The sequence below is a fragment of the Botryllus schlosseri genome, chromosome 1, assembly GCF_051294905.1.
Source record: "Botryllus schlosseri isolate E-star chromosome 1, Bs_hap1, whole genome shotgun sequence".
NCBI classification, from domain to species: Eukaryota; Metazoa; Chordata; class Ascidiacea; order Stolidobranchia; family Styelidae; genus Botryllus; species Botryllus schlosseri.
In genome coordinates, this window is record NC_137236.1 from 4,233,049 (window position 1) to 4,254,009 (window position 20,961).

The following is a 20,961-nucleotide window of genomic DNA, read 5'->3' on the forward strand; positions in this document are numbered from 1 at the left end:
TAAACATAATTTTGAAGAGCTTCTTGGAGGTACAGAATTTCAATATACAATTGAATAGTATATTCATATTGAAATGAACCCAAATATTTTTGGCTGACACTCGTCAGGGGTAATCGTCAGCAACTAGTAGAGAAATGGAAAGAACATTGTATATCAACAATCGTATCACAAAACACGAGTGTCAGCCGAAAATATTCGGGCTCATTTCAATATGAATATACTATTCAAACATAATTTTGTGTTGTTCTGAAATTCTTCAATGGCAATCATCCCAATATTATTTTGATTTTAAATGTCGTCATTGTGTCGTAACATCCATCGATTATTAACGATGTTTGATTTTGACTGATCACCAGACCTATGAACGAACAGAAAATTTCCCTGATTTGAGTGTAACTGATAAATGTCTATAGTTGTTAGCAGACTTGGACATTGAGATAGTTCTAGAGCAAAATGCCAGCAATCCGATACTAATCTAATTTTTACAATGTGTCATTACTTTAATTATAATTTAATGTCTTGTTTTCTTGGAAATGCTACAGGTAGGCTATAGTAGTTCAGTTTAACGTAGTTCTGTTTAATGTAAAACGAGTCAAGCTTGCCGTACAGACATTTGCTATTCTCATGCTTATGAGAATGGACACTGATATGAAGTGAACTTGATTCAAGTTTTCACGAATTCAGATAATTGTAATCGATTTTGGAAAGAAATGTGTTACTAGAATTCTGATTTTAATCTAGTTTTTGAAAACCTGAATATCTATGTGTTCAAGTCTTCCTGTTATCTGTTGAGATATTTTCTGAAAAAGCACAAAGTCTGGCTAGGACACATTTTGTAGAATGCCACTCTTTCTTACATAGCACATTTGATGACTCCTAATGAACAGTATTTGAAATTAAATTTCCATGTTCGCTAAGAAATGTCCAAGTCTAGGACCAAACCTAAATTGGCTTTAGTACAGGCGACGTAAAACCTGTGAAGAGTTACTAATTTCGGATTGTGTGCGGACAGGTTTAAGACAAGTTGGATTGTAGAGGGGACAAAATACTGATATATCTGCATGCTGAAGCTACATGATATTCTTGACGGAATATTCAAGAGCCTGAAAAGCAGAAGTCGCCCTTATTTGCAGTAAATCTTCATTAACATTTTTTGTTTCATGTGAAAATCATTTAATAATGGTTCTGTAATTTTGTCGCTGTTGTTTATGCACAGTTGATTTTGCGCACCAGTATTGCATAGTAATACATCAGTTGTGTAATGTGATGGATTTTGGTCTTTGTGGCTAGGCGAAAATTTGTGGTTTGTCGAATGCTTGCAGATTATTGTATGTGCTCGAAAGGTTATTTAGAAAAGGTTAAGAACCACTGCTATAAACGTCCCAAATGTTCTATCCGCAGCGAATGTCCAAAAGGGAATCTGAAATGTGATTGTGATCTTGTAAATTGTTATATTGTTGTATATTATCACACTGCTCCGTTTTTGCTAATTCCTTCCGTGTTTCAGACTGTGTCATAATATAAGAATTATAATACTATGTAATAACTCATTCCAAGCTATCATTCAATACTCGTTTTCAAGAAGAGAGCGATTGATGTGTGATGCTTGAAGAAGTAAAGTAATATACAGATAATCCAGAAGAATGACAAGGAAGGTGTGCTGGATCTGTGGAAAGAGCTTCCATCGTAAGGACGGATTGAAAGCTCACTTGCGATTCCACCTTATATATAGAAATACCGAATGTGAGATCTGCGGAAAAACTTTTGCTGCCATCAGTTTATTGAAAAAACATTTACTATCCCACACTCTTTTGAAAAATCATGAACGCAAGAGCAATGACAAAGAGTTTAATCTCATCGGTCACTTGAAAAGACAAGCGGATACACGTCCTGCTCACCTTGGAGTCAAAAACAAGAACTGTCAGATCTGTGGAAAATCGTTTATGCGGGTTGGCGAACTGAAAACGCATGGAAATATACATACTGGAAGCAAAAACTATGCATGTGAGATCTGTGGAAAAACGTTTGCACAACTGAATCACTTGAAAACTCATGGACATACACATACTGGTGTTAAAAACTATTTATGTCAGATCTGTGGAAAAGCTTTTAATCGGCTTAGTGACTTGAAAAGACATGAGGATACACATACTGGAGTCAAAAACTATGAGTGTGAGATCTGTGGAAAAACGTTTGCACAACTGAGTCACTTGGAAACACATGGACATACACATACTGGTGTAAAAAACTATTTCTGTCAGATTTGTGGAACAGCTTTTAATCGGCTTGGTGACTTGAAAAGACATGAGGATACACATACTGGAGTCAAAAACTACGAGTGTCAGATCTGCGGAAAAGCGTTTGTTTATCTCAGTAACTTAAGAACACATGTGAATACACATACCGGAGTCAAATATTATGAGTGTCAGATATGTGGAAAAGCTTTTAATCGGCTTGGTGACTTGAAAAGACATGAACATACACATACTGGAGTCAAAAACTATGCCTGTCGGATCTGCGGAAAAGCTTTTGGTCGGTTTGGTGTCTTGAAAACACATGAAAATACACATAGTGGAGTAAAAAAGTATGCGTGTCAGATCTGCGGAAAAGTGTTTACCCAGCTTGGTAGCTTGAATAGACATGGACATACACATACGGGAGTCAAAAATTATGCATGTCAGACGTGCGGAAAAGCGTTTACTCTGCTTGGTAACTTGAAAAGACATGGGAATACACATACAGGAGTCAAAAATTATGCATGTCAGATCTGCGGAAAAGCGTTTACCCGATTTAGTAACTTGAAAACCCATGTGAATGCACATACCGGAGTCAAAAATTATGCATTTCAGATCTGCGGAAAAGCGTTTACCCCGCTTGGTAACTTGAAAAGGCATGGGAATACACATGCAGTAGAATAGTGGAACGCATGTCTTTTTCTTCTCGCGATGATGATCTCGAACATGATGCAGTAATATTGATAGAAATACCTTATACTAAAATATGCTGTAACTCTGCTATCATATCGATACGATTTCATATTGCGATCGAATCTGTACGAGTACTCAACACATATATCTTTGAATCACCTTTCCGGCTAAATGATTTCTGTGTGTGCCGGGTGTGTTGTGTAGAAATAAATGGTGGTGGTCTTGTATCTTCGTGTTACTAAGCCTCTTGCCCATGTCCATTTGTCGCTGGCACAATAAAATTTATGTTCACGTTGTTTTTCCCACCTAATTTTTTTTTGTTTGAAAATGTTTCTCCCGTTTCATATTTTAATCACACCGTATGATTACTGTCTGAAAATTTGTTTTTCACAGCCCTAATCAGTTTCAATGAACACTTTTTTATAGTAATTTGCGCTGGGTCTGTTGTTTAGAGAAGTTTGATGTGGATATTCAAATCTTAGTATCACCGTGTGATGGGCTAATACTATAGTTTATGTCACCTTAATTTTAAGCTTTGTGCGCATTATCCTTTGTCACATTCTCGGGTAATTAGCGGTCTGCGCATATTATTTTCGATTTCATTTCAAATTGTAATGTTGTGGCCATTTTGTAAATATGTGTCCTTTCCTGCCATTCATTTCATGCAATTTGTCGACATTTTCACTTCCTCATTTTCAATTTGTTAATAATAATGGTTCATTATAGAGCTACAATAAGCTCATTATAGTCTGATATGGTGTTCTGTCAGCTTCTGCTAGTAGTATCTTCCAATTCCAGCAGTATGCAGCATCCTTACAAAGACAATGTGAAATGGATCCCTGCATGATTTGTGATACAGGTGATAAGCCCATCATTGATCGCTATCCTTTGTGATGATGTGATTGTAAACAGTCAGCCGCAGCACATATTATTATTATTCTGTTTAGCTGACTGCAAGAGCATCACATAACAGATCACCGGACGTGTTTCTTGCTACCATCCATTTCATGTAATTTGTCGACATTTTCACTTCCTCCTGAGATTTCAATTCATTCATATTAACGGTTAATCATGGAGGTACAATAAGAAGCTCCTTATTGTCTGATATGATGTTCTTTTAGATTTTTGCTAGTAATAACTCCTAATCCTAGCAGTATGCAGCATCCTTACAAAGACGACGTGTAATGGATCCTGTATGATTTGTGATACAGTTGATTAGCACATCATTGATCGCTATCTTTTGTGATAATGTGATTATGAACAGTCGGCCGCAGCACTTATTTTTTTTATTCTGTTTCGCTTCGAAATCTATTGAATATCTGATAAATAATGTGTGTATTTCTGTGATACACTCGCTGCATCTTGTCAACGATTTAATTACTTCATAAGATTTTGTTTCATTCAGATTATTTGTAATTCATAGTGCTACAACACTGCACCACTTGTTTTGTTTGATGAAACCTTGAGGCTGCTACGACGAACTCATGAACCCTGTTTACTTAAGAGGCAAACTGAGGTATATCGTGATATGAATAATTAGTAGGCATGTCAATTGAACTACCCAGAGCTATAGACATTACAGACACTGTTGGCGAGAGCTGGATTATAGCTGCAGGCTGTACGGAAAATCAGTTTTGGTCGGTGTTTTCACCTCTGTCCAGCCACGCCAGATATTTATTTATTGTTTGATTCGTGACGGTTGCTTCTCCAAGAACTGAGCAGCTGCAGAGCAAAACCAGTGTCACTCCCTAGCCATCATGATTGCGTAAGGAAGGATATTCTGCGTGAAACTTGTGATGAATAATTGTACTGACAACATAGCGCTAATCTTCTGTGACAATGCAACACTATGGAGGCACATAATGGCTTAAAATCGTCATTCACTTTAACTTTGATTTTATCAAAATTGCGGATCACATAGAATGCCCTTTTGCAAGAAGTGTGCAGGGCACTATAAAACATTTCGCCATAGTAGTATTGTAATGATTTTTGGCTGTCCGTAAGTTGCATCACCTTAACCAGTGGCTCTCGACTGCCAGTCCCCAGACCTGTGCCAGTCTGCCTTAAAATTTCAGTCGGCTGAACAAATATATATTTGATATGTTCGTAATCGCAAAATGTAAGAGGTGGTAGTCTTGTTCAGAACTAGAACACCGCCTTCTTTTTATCCGTCATCACAGCGCTGCAATTAATGCACCGATCTGTTTGAAATCACCCAGAAACACGTTTATTAGGAAACAACATCACTCTTCCGGCATGCTTGGAACGTGATGTTTGATTATGGCTTAGGGCGGAGATAATAAAATTGGATTAGCAATGAAGTCGATTATCGCGTTCGTCTGGATTTATCAACCCAGGATTAAGGAGAACGATTGATCGCAACGCATAAAGGTAGTGTTAATATCATGATTTAACGAACCGGAACAAAGTATAGATAACTACTATCGAGTTGTTGGCTCCTTCATATAAAACTTTGGAAATGAAATTTCCATGAGTACAACACGTAATGTTGGATAATCCAAAAAGTGTTACAATTGTCCCCGGTCTCCCCTACTATCTGTGATTTTGTTCATAACTGTGATCTCATTAGAATGTTAGAAATCGGCCCCTGTAAAGGAAGTGTCGGCGAGCAAGTATTTCAACGGCTGCATTCCTCAGAAACTGCCCATAACGTGCATGACGATGGCGCCTAGAATTTCGGAAAGCCAACTACAGCAAAGACAGACGTCCTCTCTTGTGTTTAAAAAATTAGTTTTCGTAAGTCTTGGCTAAATCGAGTTCCTGATTTATTGGATTCTGAATCGAGTATTACGTTTCGAGATGTGTACTCGAGTCTCATCATAACTAGAGCAAGAGCATGACACAACAGTTGTCTTATTTTTGAGCCCATACCGATAAGTAGCACCTTCACCGATAACCTCGATATATTCAACCTATATTAAAATAATTCGGCAAGTACCTCAAGACATATTTCCAAACCTTCAGCACATTCATTTGAACCACTTTGCAGCCGTTGCTATACTTGGACATGAAATAAACTAGAAAGTATGCAGCTGAATGCATGTAAGCAGATTCAGTCAGTAGCAATAGCACTTCTACAGAATACTCAATAAGGATTTGCTCGCGGCTCCACTATTATTAGTAGTGATGACTCTTAGACGGTTGCAAGAACATCACACTACGGAAAACCGGTATCATGATTCACGACAAACGAAGACACGTGTTTTCTAGTTGATTGGCAACTAAAATATTTTCACATGCACAACTAGAACTAGAACTACTCACTTTTTGAAACCTGCAACTAAAGCTATTATTCGAATTTCAGGCATTGCTTGTGAAGTAGCAGGAGAAAGACAAATGTGTCAAGAGATCAGTCTCCATCGAAGTTTGAATCGCAAGTACGTCGTTGGATTTCACGGATTGTTCCAAGACATGAGTTTTGTCGACATCGTTCTCGAGTTGTGTAAATGAAGGGTAAAAGTATTTCCTCATTAAAAATGTAATTTACCTGTAACTGCGCCGGTCGAGAATGCATTAGATCTGTAATGTTCATTACTAGCATACTTGGACAACCAGATTATTATTGTTCTCAAATAAATAGGGCGAAGTACTTGTAATGTAATTACAATCTAATTAGTCAACCTAGTCTATGCTGTCTTTTTAATGCTAGTGTACTTCTGGTTTTTCTGAAAATGCTACAGGAGAACTCAATACTGTGAAACAAGTCAAGATTGGTGAACAGTCATTTACTCTCCTCATGCTTATGAATGATAATCAACTCCGATTTGATATGAACTGAACTTGATTTCTTTTCCCAACTAGGTGATTGCAATTCTAATATAATTTGGATGAATGTGTTCAATATATTTCTAATCTACTTTGGATAATGTGATCATTTTCTAGTGGCACAACTGTGATCACTAGGGCTGGGCACAATAATTTGATGACTCAAATCTGAATCGAGTATCAATTCTAATCATTTGGTTTGAGTAGTAGGAAATGATTGTTTCGAGTACTGACAATATACGCTCCATACCACAAAAGGGAAAAATTATATTGAGAATAAGCTGAACTGAACCAATGGGAATTATACTTTCGATCATGTTTCTCACTGTGAAAAGCTGTAAACCTGGATTTGTCGTATCGCCGCATGTGTCACAAAGCTACTCATGTTACTGAAAATGACATATCTATGAAGTCGTTATCAACCAAAAGCATTGTCCCATAGTGCAAATTGCGATGAATACGTATGGTCATAAAAGTGCAAAATAATCTTTATAATGTAACTGGAATTGGCATTATATTGTTTGTGGTGTTGCTGTGACGTTAACATGAGTGATTCAAACTCATTACTCGATTCAGAATCAAATCACTCGGCTTAGCCAGCCCTAGGCTCTATTACACGTTCAGTATCAAAAAACAAGTATTAAATGAACTTCATAGTTTGGAAGGTGCACCGGTCTGCAAAAACTGTTGTCAAATTTGACCAGCCCTCAGAAAGGTTGAGAACCACTGATTTAGGTGTGTCCAACAAATAATACTTTTTTCTCGTCCCAGCAAACCAATTACCATTGATTTTTGTTGTCAGTTGCTGACGGAAGTTTTCAAAAGAAGACGCTCCATCACAGAACCAGAGACCCGTTATCGCACGCAATTGAATCTGCTTGGTGTTGTTTATCGCCACAATTGTAAAATCATTCACAGAGAGATAGCAAGGTAACATTGTATGTAACCGTGCAATTGTAAATGATCTTCAAAAATTATGTCCGGACTAGAGCCGACCAATGATTGGTTTGCCAATTTGGGGATAAAACTATGCACATTATGTATCACTAACGAAAAATGATTGATGACGCTACAAGCTCTTGAAAGATTTTCAACATGCGCAGCAAGAATTAGAACTGCTCACTTTCCCAAATTCTCTACTTGAACCAACAACGATCATTGATTTTCTGCTACTAACTAACTAATACACAACTCACTAATGATTGTTTGGTTACTAAATTACAAATGAGCTGTGAAATATCGGAGATAGAATTCGCATCTCAAATCGACGGGGGCTCGAGCTTAAAACGGGGGTGGTTTCGGCCTGCCCTACCTATACCGCTGTTTGACTGGATGACTCTGAGCCAGGGCTGCAATAATTCGAGTCATGATTTGACTCGAGTCAAACCCAAGTTACACTTATTTGGTGACTCGACCTGACTCGAGTCATATGACTCAAGACCAGGACTATCACTGTAACTTTAAAGAATAGCGAAGTCACCACATGATTTGTATTTTGTATATCAGTCCTGATATTTAAAAAAAAGGGCCAGAAACTGTTAACTGAGGTAAATAACGACATTATGAATGCGAGCCATTCTATATCACTTGAAGAGAATTGGAAAAAGTATATTGTACTGATAACTGAACAGTGAACATAATGACTTCCACTTCCAGATACGGTTTTCTACTAGCTAACTTGGACTCGGACTTGACTCGATGGTGAATTCAAAATGACTCGACTTGATTCGGGTGAAAACTATAAAAGTGAGATTGACTTGTGACTTGGTTACAACCCTGCTCTGAGCTAGTGAAGGCTGCAAAATGATCATGCAACAGAACACCGGTATAATGGCGACACACGTTTTCTAGTTGTTGTTGTCGGCGGCTACATTTTTTCTGAATGAACCACTCTTCAAGATCCGCAACTTCAACTAGAACAACTTGCTTTTATATTACGCAACTAAAACCTGAACTCCTCATAATGGCAGTAGTTTGTTAACCGTCAACTATCTGGATTGGTAGTTTGTACAAGTTTGTATACCTGAGTAATTGAATATGAAATTTTTATTGACAGTTCGGAATCTATTCCTGAACAATATGGAGGTGAACATCGGAGATTTCGGCGAGATTTCATCCTGGCTACCAAAGTCTACTTTGACGGCCAAGCCAAAAATACTTTTTGTGGCACTCCCAACTATATCGCTCCAGAAGTTCTCGGAGAGAATGGGCACAGTTTCGATGCGGAGACCTGGTCGTTGGGCTGTGTTTTGTGATTATATAAGAACATCCATGTGTAAGTTTATTATAAGGGAATCCAGAGGGTCTTGGGGATAGGACTGGGAGAATTCGAGCACCCGAGTGCTTTGATTCTGAATCCAGTGTTAGCCTTAGAGTCCAGTATCCGAGTATCACTCAATATGACGTCATAACAGTATGAATAATGTGCAAAGTACAGATACATAACTTTTACGTGAGCACAAAAATATAATGCCAGATCTGCAATTCTGCATCACATCGAAGATGATTTCATATATTCTCGACCACGCCAATTCTATTGCACTTTGTGACTTCAGAGACGCTGCCCAGCAGATTTGGCTCAATTCCAAACAGCCGAACCGCAGCAGAGCCAATTGAAATTTTTAAATTTATTCAAAAAGGTAAAATTGCTGCCCTCCCCACAGCTTGAGCTTATCCTCCTGTAGACCAAACAGCAGAAACCTGGTAGCCTGCTGATGTTTACTGCTATAATGACTGTTAATCCGATGAAATTGCGAAGTTGTCTAAAAGAATGATGCATGGCAATTTTCGCTCACTTCAAACTAACCCTAGTAGACATGTCGCCAAAACTATAATTTTTGTTGAGTATCAAGGATCGTATCATTTCGGTGCTCGAAAAAATCATCTCATTACTCGACTCGAATCATTGTGTCCAGCCTTAGCTATTGCATATTGCACAGACTTCTGACGTTATTATCAGCGGAACTGGGCAAAATCCAGCATCTTGGTGATTAGATTACGTGGTGTGTAGCCTGTATCCTGCCAACAAGCTGTGCGAATTCCAGTTCTTGTTTGGCTCCATGTTGAGTATAGATTGTCTTTTTATGAGGTCATAAAACCTACCAATCCACATTTTAACCTATTATGCATTTGCGAAGAAAATGAATTTTTCCAGCCCTCGTCACAATTGCAGTGTCATTGTTTCAAAGTTTTAATATCTTATATCTTTACTTGACAGGTGCTACTAATACAGAGACACAGAAGCACCGCACTTGTGACGAGCAAGAGGCCACCATAATATGCAGCAACGAATCATTGGACTTTCATATGGCAAAATTGGAAGCTCAGCTGAAGAAATTGATCGATACCAATCCAACATTGCAGTCTGCTATAAATATAGGTTGGTATTTATGTAATCTCTGATTGATTTCATTTTGAATAGAATTCCTCTTCCATGTAGGCCTGTCTACGAATCAGAGATTTGATACCATAATAGACTGTCACGATAACTGAAAGATAACAAAAATTCTCTGCGAAAATCCAGTATGTAAACTGTGCAAAGCTGTAAACCTTGACTGGTCATATCGCAGCATACAGATTATATTTTTTGCTTGCAAGGTTGTTTATTCGATATTCCATAGACATGAAAATCAATATAACACACTGGTCGCGACTTATCTGGGAAATCGCGATCAAACCACAGCACTGTTGCAAAGTGTAATGAAATAGGCTTGGTCGAAGGAATACCAAATTATCTGATTATGTGATGTAAAACTGGTGTTGTATTCTCTGTAGTCGCATGATAGATATTTCAACTTTCCACATCATCCATACTGTTACCCACTGCTAGAGCTAAAAGTAGTGATGTTTTAAAATTCGCAACTAGAACACAAAATAGATCTAGAATCACTCGTTTTTGAAAACTCGCAGCTGGAACTAGAGCTACTTACTTTTCAAAACTTGTAACAGCTAGCACTAGAACTAATGACCTTTGGAACCTTGCAACAGAATTAAACATGAATAACCAATAATTGCTAATGTATACAAATACTTCATTGTAAACGAGCTAAGAAGTATTGGAGACTAAATTCTAGTTTGAAATAAATGGCATTTCGACCCCCATATCCACCCATGGCTACGTCACTGTTAGTACTGACGACTCTGATCTAGCAATGGCTGAAACATCACACAACGGAACACCGGTATCATTATTCACGACAAATGGAGATGTGTGGTTTCTAGTTGATCGACAACTAAAATACTTTTGCACAACTAGAACTAGAACTACTCACTTTTTAATGAGACTAGAACTTGTGCAAAAAAGCAGTAGTAGATTGGCCATCAACCAACTAAATTGGTAGTTTGTACAAGTCTGCTGTATAGGCTACATATTAAACATATTAATTTGCAATGACAGCTGGATAATCTGTTCCTAAACAACAACACAAAATCCGGATTGGAGATCTTGACCAAGCAACCAAGGTCGACTGTGACACCCGAGCAAAGAATACTTTTAGTGGCTTACCCAATGATATTCCCCCGGAAGTTCTCGGCAAGAAGGTTCACGTTTTTGAAATGGACAGCTTGACACTGGGTTGTGTTATGTAAGTATGACTCAACGTTAAGAGTCACAATAGCCTTTGGTGTATAGGGCTGTGCTGGATCGATTATCTGGTTGATTTGATTCTGCATCGAGAATTAGGCTTCAGATATTCGAGTATCATTATTATAACGTCGCGACATGGATGATTTTGAAAGTGCAACTATGTACCTTTCATGAGACCACAAACAATATAATGCCACTGCTGCATCACATTATATGCATCACAGTATAGATAATTTTTGGTTTGCCACCGTACCCATTTCATTACACTTTGTAACAATGCCGTGGGTCGATCAAGACGTATGCGATATGACCAATCAAGGTATACAGCCTACCTCAGTAGAAATTATCAAAACTGTGATCCTCATTGATAAATCTCCAGCTTTTCTGAATTATAGTCGAATTAGAATGATTGCTCAGCGAAAGTTTTTTTCTTTTCAAGCAACCGATGAATTGACTCTGATTATAAGTCTGTCAAGTCAATGAATCTCATCACAAAGGCAGTGCTATTATCGAACAGTTGTATCAATATAATCCTGTTTACGTTTGCTATTACAGAGACACAGAAAACTGTTGGTGACAGACCAGAGGCGCCCATCATTTGTAGTAACCAATCTACAGACTTCCATATGACAGGCTCAGCTCAAGAAATCGATCGATACCAATCCAAAACAAAAGTCTACTATCAATATGGGTTGGTTAGCATTTAGTCACTATGGATCGATTTGCTCTTCAAAATGTATGCTACTTCTATAAATCAGACATTTTATAAATGACGACTCTTGCCAGTATGTGAGATCACCAGCAAATTTATTAACACTCGCTATGTGTTGCATTTCTGTGTTTAAAAACTATACTCATTTCAACAGGTGAGGAAGAGAACCGAGATGCGGCACCGGTGATGTGGAAAAGCAAACGGGCGGATTATTGGGATAAAACGAATTCGGTAAGGCAAATTTAGTATCGTAGTAGTGTAAGGATATAATTATACTCAGTAGCCTACTGATAAAAGGAGCTTAAAATCGAATACGATAAATACAAACATGAATGAAGAACTCTGCGTGACTTCTCGACTACAAGTAAATCTCGAGTACAAGTAGAAGTAGCCATTTTAAAGACAGGTCAAAATTACTTCAAGTGGAAGTAGGTATCAATTCTCGCAATTTAAGTCGAGTAGTAGGAAATGATTGTTTCGAGTACTGACAAGACAATATAAGTTCCATGCGACAAAAGGGAAAAATTATATTAACAATAAGCTGCTCTGAAGCAATGGGAATTATATTTTCGATCATATTTCTCACTGTGAAAAGCAGTAAACCCGGATTGGTCGTATCGCAGCATGTAGTACAGTGGTTCTTAACCTTGCCCCCAGCGCCCCCCAGGGGGCGCTGGCGATGTTGAAGGGGGCGGAAACGCTCAGGGGGCGATATGAGGGGCGCTGGGCTCAGGGGGGCGGTATGGGGGCGCTGGAGAAAAATGGCTTCGCAGTAGATGATGTGGTGATAGGACATATCCTTAATGAGTATTCAGAGCAAATTATCACCGAAAACTTCGTTACATATAGCCTTCAAAATATATATATGGTTAATTGTCCATGGGCGCCTAAAAAACTGACACCGAATGTTCATGTCTTGGCAATCTGAACCCCAGAAGACGAATTCCATCTGGCAGGGAAAAATTATATGTCAGTGAAGAAATACCAATCTGAAATCGTGTGCGTCTTTTAGTTTAGTACGATTGGGCGACAGGGATATTCCTGTTGGGCGATATCCCCATTGAGTGATTCTATATTTTTTGATATTGCAGATAGGGGGTCACGAAATAACATCATGCAACGAAGTCATACCAACGGGTTCGCCCGCCCGAATATGTTTAATTATTAGTAACGGGCCCTACAGTTTCCAAGAAACCTCACAATGTTCGCTTCAAGTTTTGATGAGTCTGCGCACACTCAACAACTCACTGCGCTGACCCCTGGACAACAGTGCGTATCGACTAAAAGAAGGTAATAACTTCGGATTTTTGTGCGCAACGTAGATTTTCTGTGCGCAGAGACCGTGTCAGCACTGCGCACGTGCGCAGCTCAGAGGGAACATTGCACCTCACTCAGCTCTACCGGTAAATGTGTTTACGTGAGCAGAGAGAGGATAAAAATTAATCTCAATTTACATGCAATTTCCGATGATATTGACCAATTCAATCATTAATTAGTGAAATATTTCGCGCTTCACGCGACTAGGCGACAATAGCTGCCTCAGTAAATGGACACCCAATGTAGATACCTAACAGGCTTTCAGCAAATAGAGGACAGCCTAATTGGGGTCTGGGAGTGAAGTCCCCCGGAAGCTCGGTTTATCACCCTATGGGGGCCCAGGACCAACGTTTTTTTTGTTTGGGGGGGCTGGCGAAGTGCTGTTACGGCCCTGGTGACGAATAATTGTGCCTGCGGGCACGCCCGAATATGTTTAATTATTAATTACGTGCCCTTTATCTTCCCATACAACAGCTCACTCAGTTTATCGCGACTTATATGTGTAATTGCCACCTATTCATTCATTCATTAAAGAAAATTTTGGTACCTAGGGTGACCAGGCCACACAAACTTTGCTGACAATCGAAATCACGATAGGGGGTTCGTGGGGGCGAAGCCTACAGAAGTTCGGTTTATCACGCTATGGGTGCGCAAGGCAATCGTTTTTAGGGGATTGACGAAGTGCTGTTACGGCCCTCCCTCTTACTCATTGTCTTTATTACATTCCTTACATTATGAAGTTTGGGGGGGGGGCGCTGGAGCACGATAAGTTTTGAAAGGGGGCGCTGGAGGAAAAAAGGTTAAGAACCACTGATGTAGTACAAAGCTACTCAAATTGCTGAAAATGGCATATCTGTGAAGTTGTGATCAACCAAAAGCATCGTCCCATAGCGCGATGAAATAAGTATGGTAAAAAGGGCCAAATAATCTTTGTAGAATCGGCATTATATTGTGGTGTTGCTGTGACATTAATATGAGTGACTCAAAGTCATTACTTGATTCAGAATCAAATCACTCACATGATCTATTTTAGCCAGCCCTATTTCTTACACATTCAGTATCGAACAGCAAGTATTAAATTAATTTATAGTTTGGAAGGCTCTCCTGTCTGCAAAAACGGTTGTAAAATTTTACCATCCCTCTAACTCAAAAAGGGTGAGAACCACTGATTTACGTGTGTCCAACAAATATTATTGTTTTTCTCATTCCACCAAACCATTTACCATTGATTTTTGTTGTCAGTCGCTGATGGAAGTTTTCAAAAGAAGATGCTCCATCCCAGAACCAGTGACCCGTTATCGCACGCAACGGATTCTGATTGGTGTAGGTTATCGCCACAATTCCAAAATCATTCACAGAGATATCAAGGTGATATTGTATGCAGTAGTGCATTTGTAAATAATCTTCGAAAATTATGTCAGAACCAGAGCCGACCGATTATTGATTTGCCAATTTGGAGATAAAACTATGGACATTATGTACCACTAACGTAAAATGATTGATGGCACTACAAGCTCTTGAAAGTGGACTTGGACCAACTACTGGATTTTCAACATGCGCAACAAGAATTAGACCTGCTCACTTTTCCTAATTCTTTACTTGAACCAACGACCATTGAAAATCCGCTACTAACCAACTAATAGACAACTCGCTGATGATTGTTTGGTTATTAAATTACAAATGAGCTGAGAAATATCGGAGAAAGAATTGGCATCTCAAATTGACGAGGTTTCGAGCTTAAAACGGGGGTGGTTTCGACCAACCCTGCCTATACCACTGTTTGGTTGGATAACTCTGAGCCAGGCCTGCAATGATTCGAGTCATGACTCGATTCGAGTCAAACTCAAGTAACACTTATTTGGTGACTCGACTTGACTCGAGTCATATGACTCAAGACCAGGACTGTCACTGTAACTTCGAAGAATAGTAAAGTCACCACACGATTGGTATTTTGTATATCAGTCCTGATACTGGAAAAAGGGGCCAGAAACTGTTAAACTGAGGAAAATAACAATATTATGAATGCGAGCCATTCTATATCACTCGAAGAGAATTGGAAAAAGTATATTGTACTGATAACTGAACAGTGAACATAATGACTTGTGAGCTCGGACTCAGTTTTCTGCTAGTTTACTTGAACTCGGACTTGACTCGATGGTGAATTGAAAATGACTTGACTTGATTCAAGTGAAGACTATAAAAGTGAGATTGACTTATGACTTGGTCACAACCCTGCTCTGAGCAAGTAAAGTCTGCTAAAATATCGTGCAACAGAACACCGGTATCACGACGACACGCATTTTCTAGTTGTCGGCAACTAATTTTTTTTGAATGAACCACTCACTATTCAAGATCTGTAAGCACAACTAGAACAACTTGCTTTTATATTACGCAATTAAAACCTGAACTCCTTAAAATGGCAGTAGTTTGTTGACCATCAACTGCCTGGATTGATAGTTGTACAAATCAATATACCTGAGTAATTGAGTATGAAAGTTGTTTCGACAGCTTGGAATCTATTCCTGAACGATATGGAGGTGTACATCGCAGATCTCGGAGAGATGTCATCTTGGCTACCAAAGTCGACTTTGACGGCCAAACAAAAAAATACTTTTTGTGGCACGCCCAAGTATATTGCCCCGGAAGTTATTGGAAAGAATGGGCACAGTTTCGATGTTGAGACCTGGTCGCTGGGCTGTGCTTTGTGAGTATATAAGAACATCCATCTGAAACCTTATTAAACGGGGATAGCGCCGGTCTTAGCGGTAGGACTGGCAGAATTCAAGCAACTGAGTGATTTGATTCTGAATCCAGTGTTAGCCTTACAGTCCAGTATCTGAGTATCACTCGATGTGACATCAGTATCAATGATGTGGATAGTGCAGATCTGCAATTCTGCATCACATTGAAGATGATTTCGTATATTTTCGACCACACCAATTCTATTGCACTGTGTGACTTCACAGACGCTGCCCACCAAATTTGCCTCAATTCCAAACAGCCGAACCGCAGCAGAGCCAATTGAATTTTTTAAATTTATTAAAAAAGGTTAAATTTTACTGTTAATCCAATGAAATTGCTAACTTGTCTAAAAGAGTGATGCACAGCAATTTTAACTCACTTCCAACCCACCCTAGTGGACAGTGCTGCCAAATCTATAATTTTTGTCGAGTAGCAAGGAAGGTATCATTTCGGTGCTCGAAAAAATCATCTCTCATTACTCGACTTGCATGATTGTGCCCAGCCTTAGCTATTGCATATCGCAGAGGCTTCTGACGTGATTATCAGCGAGGCTGGGCAAAATCCAGCATCTTGGTGATTTGGTTGCGTGTTAAGTATCCTGCCAACAATCTGTGCGAATTCGAGTTCTTGTCTGGCTCCATGCTGAGTTTAGATTTGTCTTTTTGTGGGGTCATAAAACCTACCAATCGACATTTTAACCTATTATGCGTTTGCGAAGGAAATGAATTTTTCCAGCCCTCGTCACAATTGTAGTGCTAATAATTCAATGTTGTATCATCTTGTTTCTTTACTTGACAGGTGCTGCTAATACAGAGACACAGAAGCACATATGTGACATGCAAGAAGCGACCATCATATGCAGTAATCAATCATTGGACTTTCATATGGCAGAATGGGAAGCTCAACTCAAGAAATTGATGCATACCAATCCGACTTTGAAGTTTGCTATAAATATAGGTTGGTATTTATGTAATCAGTAGCCTAATTGATTTCATTTTGAATTGACTTCCCTCTTACATGTAGGCCTACTTGTACGGATCAGAGATTTTATACCATTCATGACTTTCACAACTGAAGAATATCAAACATTCTCTGTGCAAATCCAGTTTGTCAAATGACATAGACGCAAATCTGGCCGATATCTTGAAGACCATGCTAATCTCAAATTGATGTCAAGTTATAGAGATATGATAGATCCAAATTACGGCTGTTGCTCGCATGTGACGTTGTCGTGAAGATTTTTGACGCTTGGGCTGTGCAGAATGAATCCAGTGGGTGCATTATTTTTCTTGATTCCAGTTGAATAGTGAGAAACAATCCGTTCCGTCACTGCAATCCTGCGCTCCTTATCATTCAGAGTTGATTGATCAATGAAAACGATTGCTTCGATACTCATGTCCACAGTGCAAAGCTGTAAACCTCGATTGGTCGTACCTCAACATACTTAACATGTGGTACATGCATGACGCATATTACTGGAAATGACATATCTGTGAAGCCGTGATCAACCCACAGCATTGTCGCAAAGTGCAATGAACGAGGTATGGTCAAAGGGATACAAAATCGTCTTCAATGTGATGCAGGACTGGCGTTATATTGGGTGTAGTTACGTATTTGAACTTTCCACGTCATCAACACTGGTAGCCTATAGCATCATAATAAGCGCTACTCGAACACTCGACTCGAAGCCTAATACTCGATTCAATAGCAAAGCGCCCACAAACTCGATTTTTGACAGCCCTACGTGTAACAAGTCGGATATCAAAATGGCACCATAAAATAAAATTTTGAATTAGGAAGGTTTATCGGTTCAAAAAATTGGTTGTCAAATTTTACAGGTCCGCCGAGTCATAAAGGTTGAGAACCACTGATTTAGATGTTCCCAGCAAATAATTTTGTTGTTTTCATCCCATCAATCCGATTAGCTTTGATATATATTTTCAGTCGCTGATGAAAGTTTACAAAAAAGACGCGCCATCACGGAAGCAGAGACTCGTCATTGCATGCGACTGATTCCGATTAACGTTGTTATCTTCACGATTGTAAGATCATTCACAGAGGCATCAAGGTAATAATTGTAGTGTAATTGTCTAATAAAACCAATCAAGCGGATGCCTGTAACCTAATTCTAATCTAATTTGTCCACTTTTTTTATGTTCTCGTTAATCTAATTTCTGGACTTCCTGAAATTGCTGCAGGAGAACTGTATCGCGTGAAACCAACCAAGCTTGATGTACAGACATTTGCCATTTTTGTGCTGATGAGAATTAATTCTGATTTGATATGGACTGAGCTACATTCGATGTCAAAGTTTTGTAAATTCAGTAATTCTAATTCTAATCTAATTTTGAAAAATCTGTGTAGCTATCATTTTACTCTGATTTGAATTAAAATTGTTTTGCCTCAACTCAAATTCAAATCTAATTTAATTCGTGAAAAACTGTGCAGCTATCATTGTAATACATTGATTTCGAAAAAGCTGTGTTGTTATAAGTGAAATTCTGCTTTATTGTGGATAAAAAAACTTGGCAGCTGTGATTCCAATCGTAATCTTATTTGGAAGAGCTGAAATTTTCTAGTTGATCAAGTCTACAAATAGGTTTATCCTGATACTTGAATCTCTTCCTATCGGAAATAATTTACTATTTCAAAACCAAATATTGATTGACATTATAGTTTTAAATCCACAAATCTTGATTCCCAAACAATCTCATAAAAATATGAGTTAGTATCTGTGATTTTGTTACTATTTGTGATTTGTCACTAGAATGTTGGCGTGCGACTGCTCTCAACGACTCTCTGTAAAGAAAGTGCTGGAGAGCGAGTATTTCAACGGTTACATTCCACAGAAACTGCCCACAACCTGCTTGACCATGGCGCCCAGGTTCTCGGAAAGCCAACTACAGCGAAGGCGACCTCTATAGAGTTTGAACAGTAAGATTTTTTTCTAGCTCATAGCAAATTAGAGTTCGTGTTTGATTCGATTCTGAATCGAGTATTACGTTTCGAGTCGCGTACTCGAGTCTCATTCATCGTAACTAGAGCCCGACCGATATCAGATTTTGAACCAACACCGATAAGTAGCACTTTCACCTACAACCCCGATATATTCGGTTGATATTGAAACAGTATGACAACTAGCGTAAGGCACATTTCCAAACCTTCAGAACATTGATTTGAACTTTAGAGCCGTTGCTATACTTGGACATGAAATATACTATAAAGACTACACTTGTATGCAGAGACAGTCAGTAACAATAATAGCATACTTCACTTTTTTCAGAATACTCAAGTAGGTTTTGATGTATACCTGCACTAATACTCAAGTCACTCCATATTTTAGACGACTTGTGTACCACCTATGTAGCAGTTCAGTTTTTCGGCAAAACCAGTTCTAGAATACTTGCTTTAATACCGTACTGACTTTGAAATCGCTACTTCTGCGTATGCTCGAGTAGACATTTACAATTTTACTTAACTACTTCAATCCTCGAGTACCCACGTGACCACTTGTCAGTTAAGAGAAATAGATGAATATTCCCAATGTAGCAATCGCAAATAATAGTTTTCCCTGCTACCCTGTTGTGACGTCACAAATATTGCCTATAATTTTACCTCTCATATCCGATATAGGTCCAGCTCTACTATAGACTCGATATGACTGGCCAAACGATATCATGGGTGTGGCTATAATTACAACTTATTTAAATAAACCTCATCTCCTGACACTCATGAACTGGCAATATCTCCTGATTGTAAAATTCGTCTCTACTCCTAGTTCGAAACACAATTTGCATAGGGCCGCATATGGAACTGCTTTCTTTTCTTCTCAAGTCCGGGTTAAAGATCCCTAATTAACTAACTAATAGGCCTAACTGATAATATGAAATACTGATTTTCATGCACAAATTGAACTAGAACTACTCACTTTTCAAAATCCGCGACTAAATCTGGTACCCCGTATCTGAATGCCAAGCATTGCTCGCGGATGATCACCAGAAAGACAATATATCTCAAGATATCAGCCTCCACGCCAGTTTGAATCACAAGCACGTCGTTGGATTTTACAGATTGTTCCAAGACAAGGATTTGTCGACATCGTTCTCGAGTTGTGCAAAAGAAGGGTAAAAGCATTTCCTTGTGATAACTGTAATGTCTCTCAAACTGTGGGGCTCGCAATCGCATCAGCTCTGTAAGGTTCATTTCTGGCAGACTTTGACAACTAATTGATATCAAGTTTACTGATTTTTGGTGTATTTCTTTCACATCTTTAGTAATTCTAGCTGTAATTCTAATTCTAAGCACATTTGAAAAAAAACGGTAGCTATTGTTCAAATGTAATTTAGAAAAATTTATCCATCCCATTAGTCGGATGTGAATCAAGTATAAATACTAATGACTCGAGTCAAGGTGTGAGGCATGAATTTTGTTTGAGTACTGAAATGATACGCTCTGTGCCACAAGAGTCAAAATGATTACTCATAAGCCTAGCTGAATTGTATTGTGAGGTAATTTAGCAACAAGAATTATGGTTTCGACAGTATTTCGCATTGTGGAACGCTGTAAACCTGAATTGGACGTACGCAGCATATGAAACATGTAGTACAAAGCTGCATATCCGTGAAGTCTTGATCAACACACAGCACTGTCAAAAGGGCAATGAAATAGGTGTGGTCCCAAAAATGCCAAATAATCTGGGACTGCACTCTTGTAGTTGCATGGAAGCTCCTTATTTGAACTTTATACATCATTCACGCTGTTATCATGACATAACGAGTTTTACGGAAGTACACGTCCTGTCTCGAAGCCTAATACTCGGTTCAGTTTTAAATCAGTCAGGTATTCGATTTTGCACAGCCCTACGTATACCAAGTCAAATATCAAAATCGCAG

General features: G+C 38.7%; 3 protein-coding genes across 9 annotated transcripts in view; 2 read left to right on the top strand and 1 right to left on the bottom strand.

Annotated features, from left to right (window-relative positions):
- Positions 1-20,961, bottom strand: part of LOC145444738 (serine/threonine-protein kinase PLK1-like) — a 261,677-nt gene that overhangs the window by 213,648 nt on the left and 27,068 nt on the right. The window lies entirely within an intron of this gene.
- LOC145442337 (serine/threonine-protein kinase polo-like) overlaps positions 1-20,961 on the top strand; it is a 294,599-nt gene that overhangs the window by 18,074 nt on the left and 255,564 nt on the right. For 2 of the 7 annotated variants that reach the window (XM_080320265.1, XM_080320400.1), the window contains 4 exons: positions 6,253-6,401; positions 7,516-7,643; positions 8,770-8,988; positions 9,931-10,092. In XM_080320265.1, the coding sequence (XP_080176391.1) occupies positions 8,793-8,988; positions 9,931-10,092 (358 nt within the window). In that variant the 5' untranslated portion in view covers positions 6,253-6,401; positions 7,516-7,643; positions 8,770-8,792. Of the gene's footprint in view, positions 1-5,182; positions 5,319-6,252; positions 6,402-7,515; positions 7,644-8,769; positions 8,989-9,930; positions 10,093-11,109; positions 11,297-11,853; positions 11,990-12,164; positions 12,242-14,569; positions 14,696-15,860; positions 16,032-16,867; positions 19,295-20,139; positions 20,194-20,961 lie in introns of those variants that run through there. The other 5 variants (XM_080320620.1, XM_080320549.1, XM_080320330.1 and 2 more) reach the window with 5 other exon arrangements.
- Positions 753-4,333, top strand: LOC145434564 (uncharacterized). The gene has a single exon (XM_080311929.1). It carries the CDS (start codon positions 1,644-1,646, stop codon positions 2,916-2,918), a length of 1,275 nt encoding a protein of 424 aa, XP_080168055.1. The 5' UTR covers positions 753-1,643; the 3' UTR covers positions 2,919-4,333.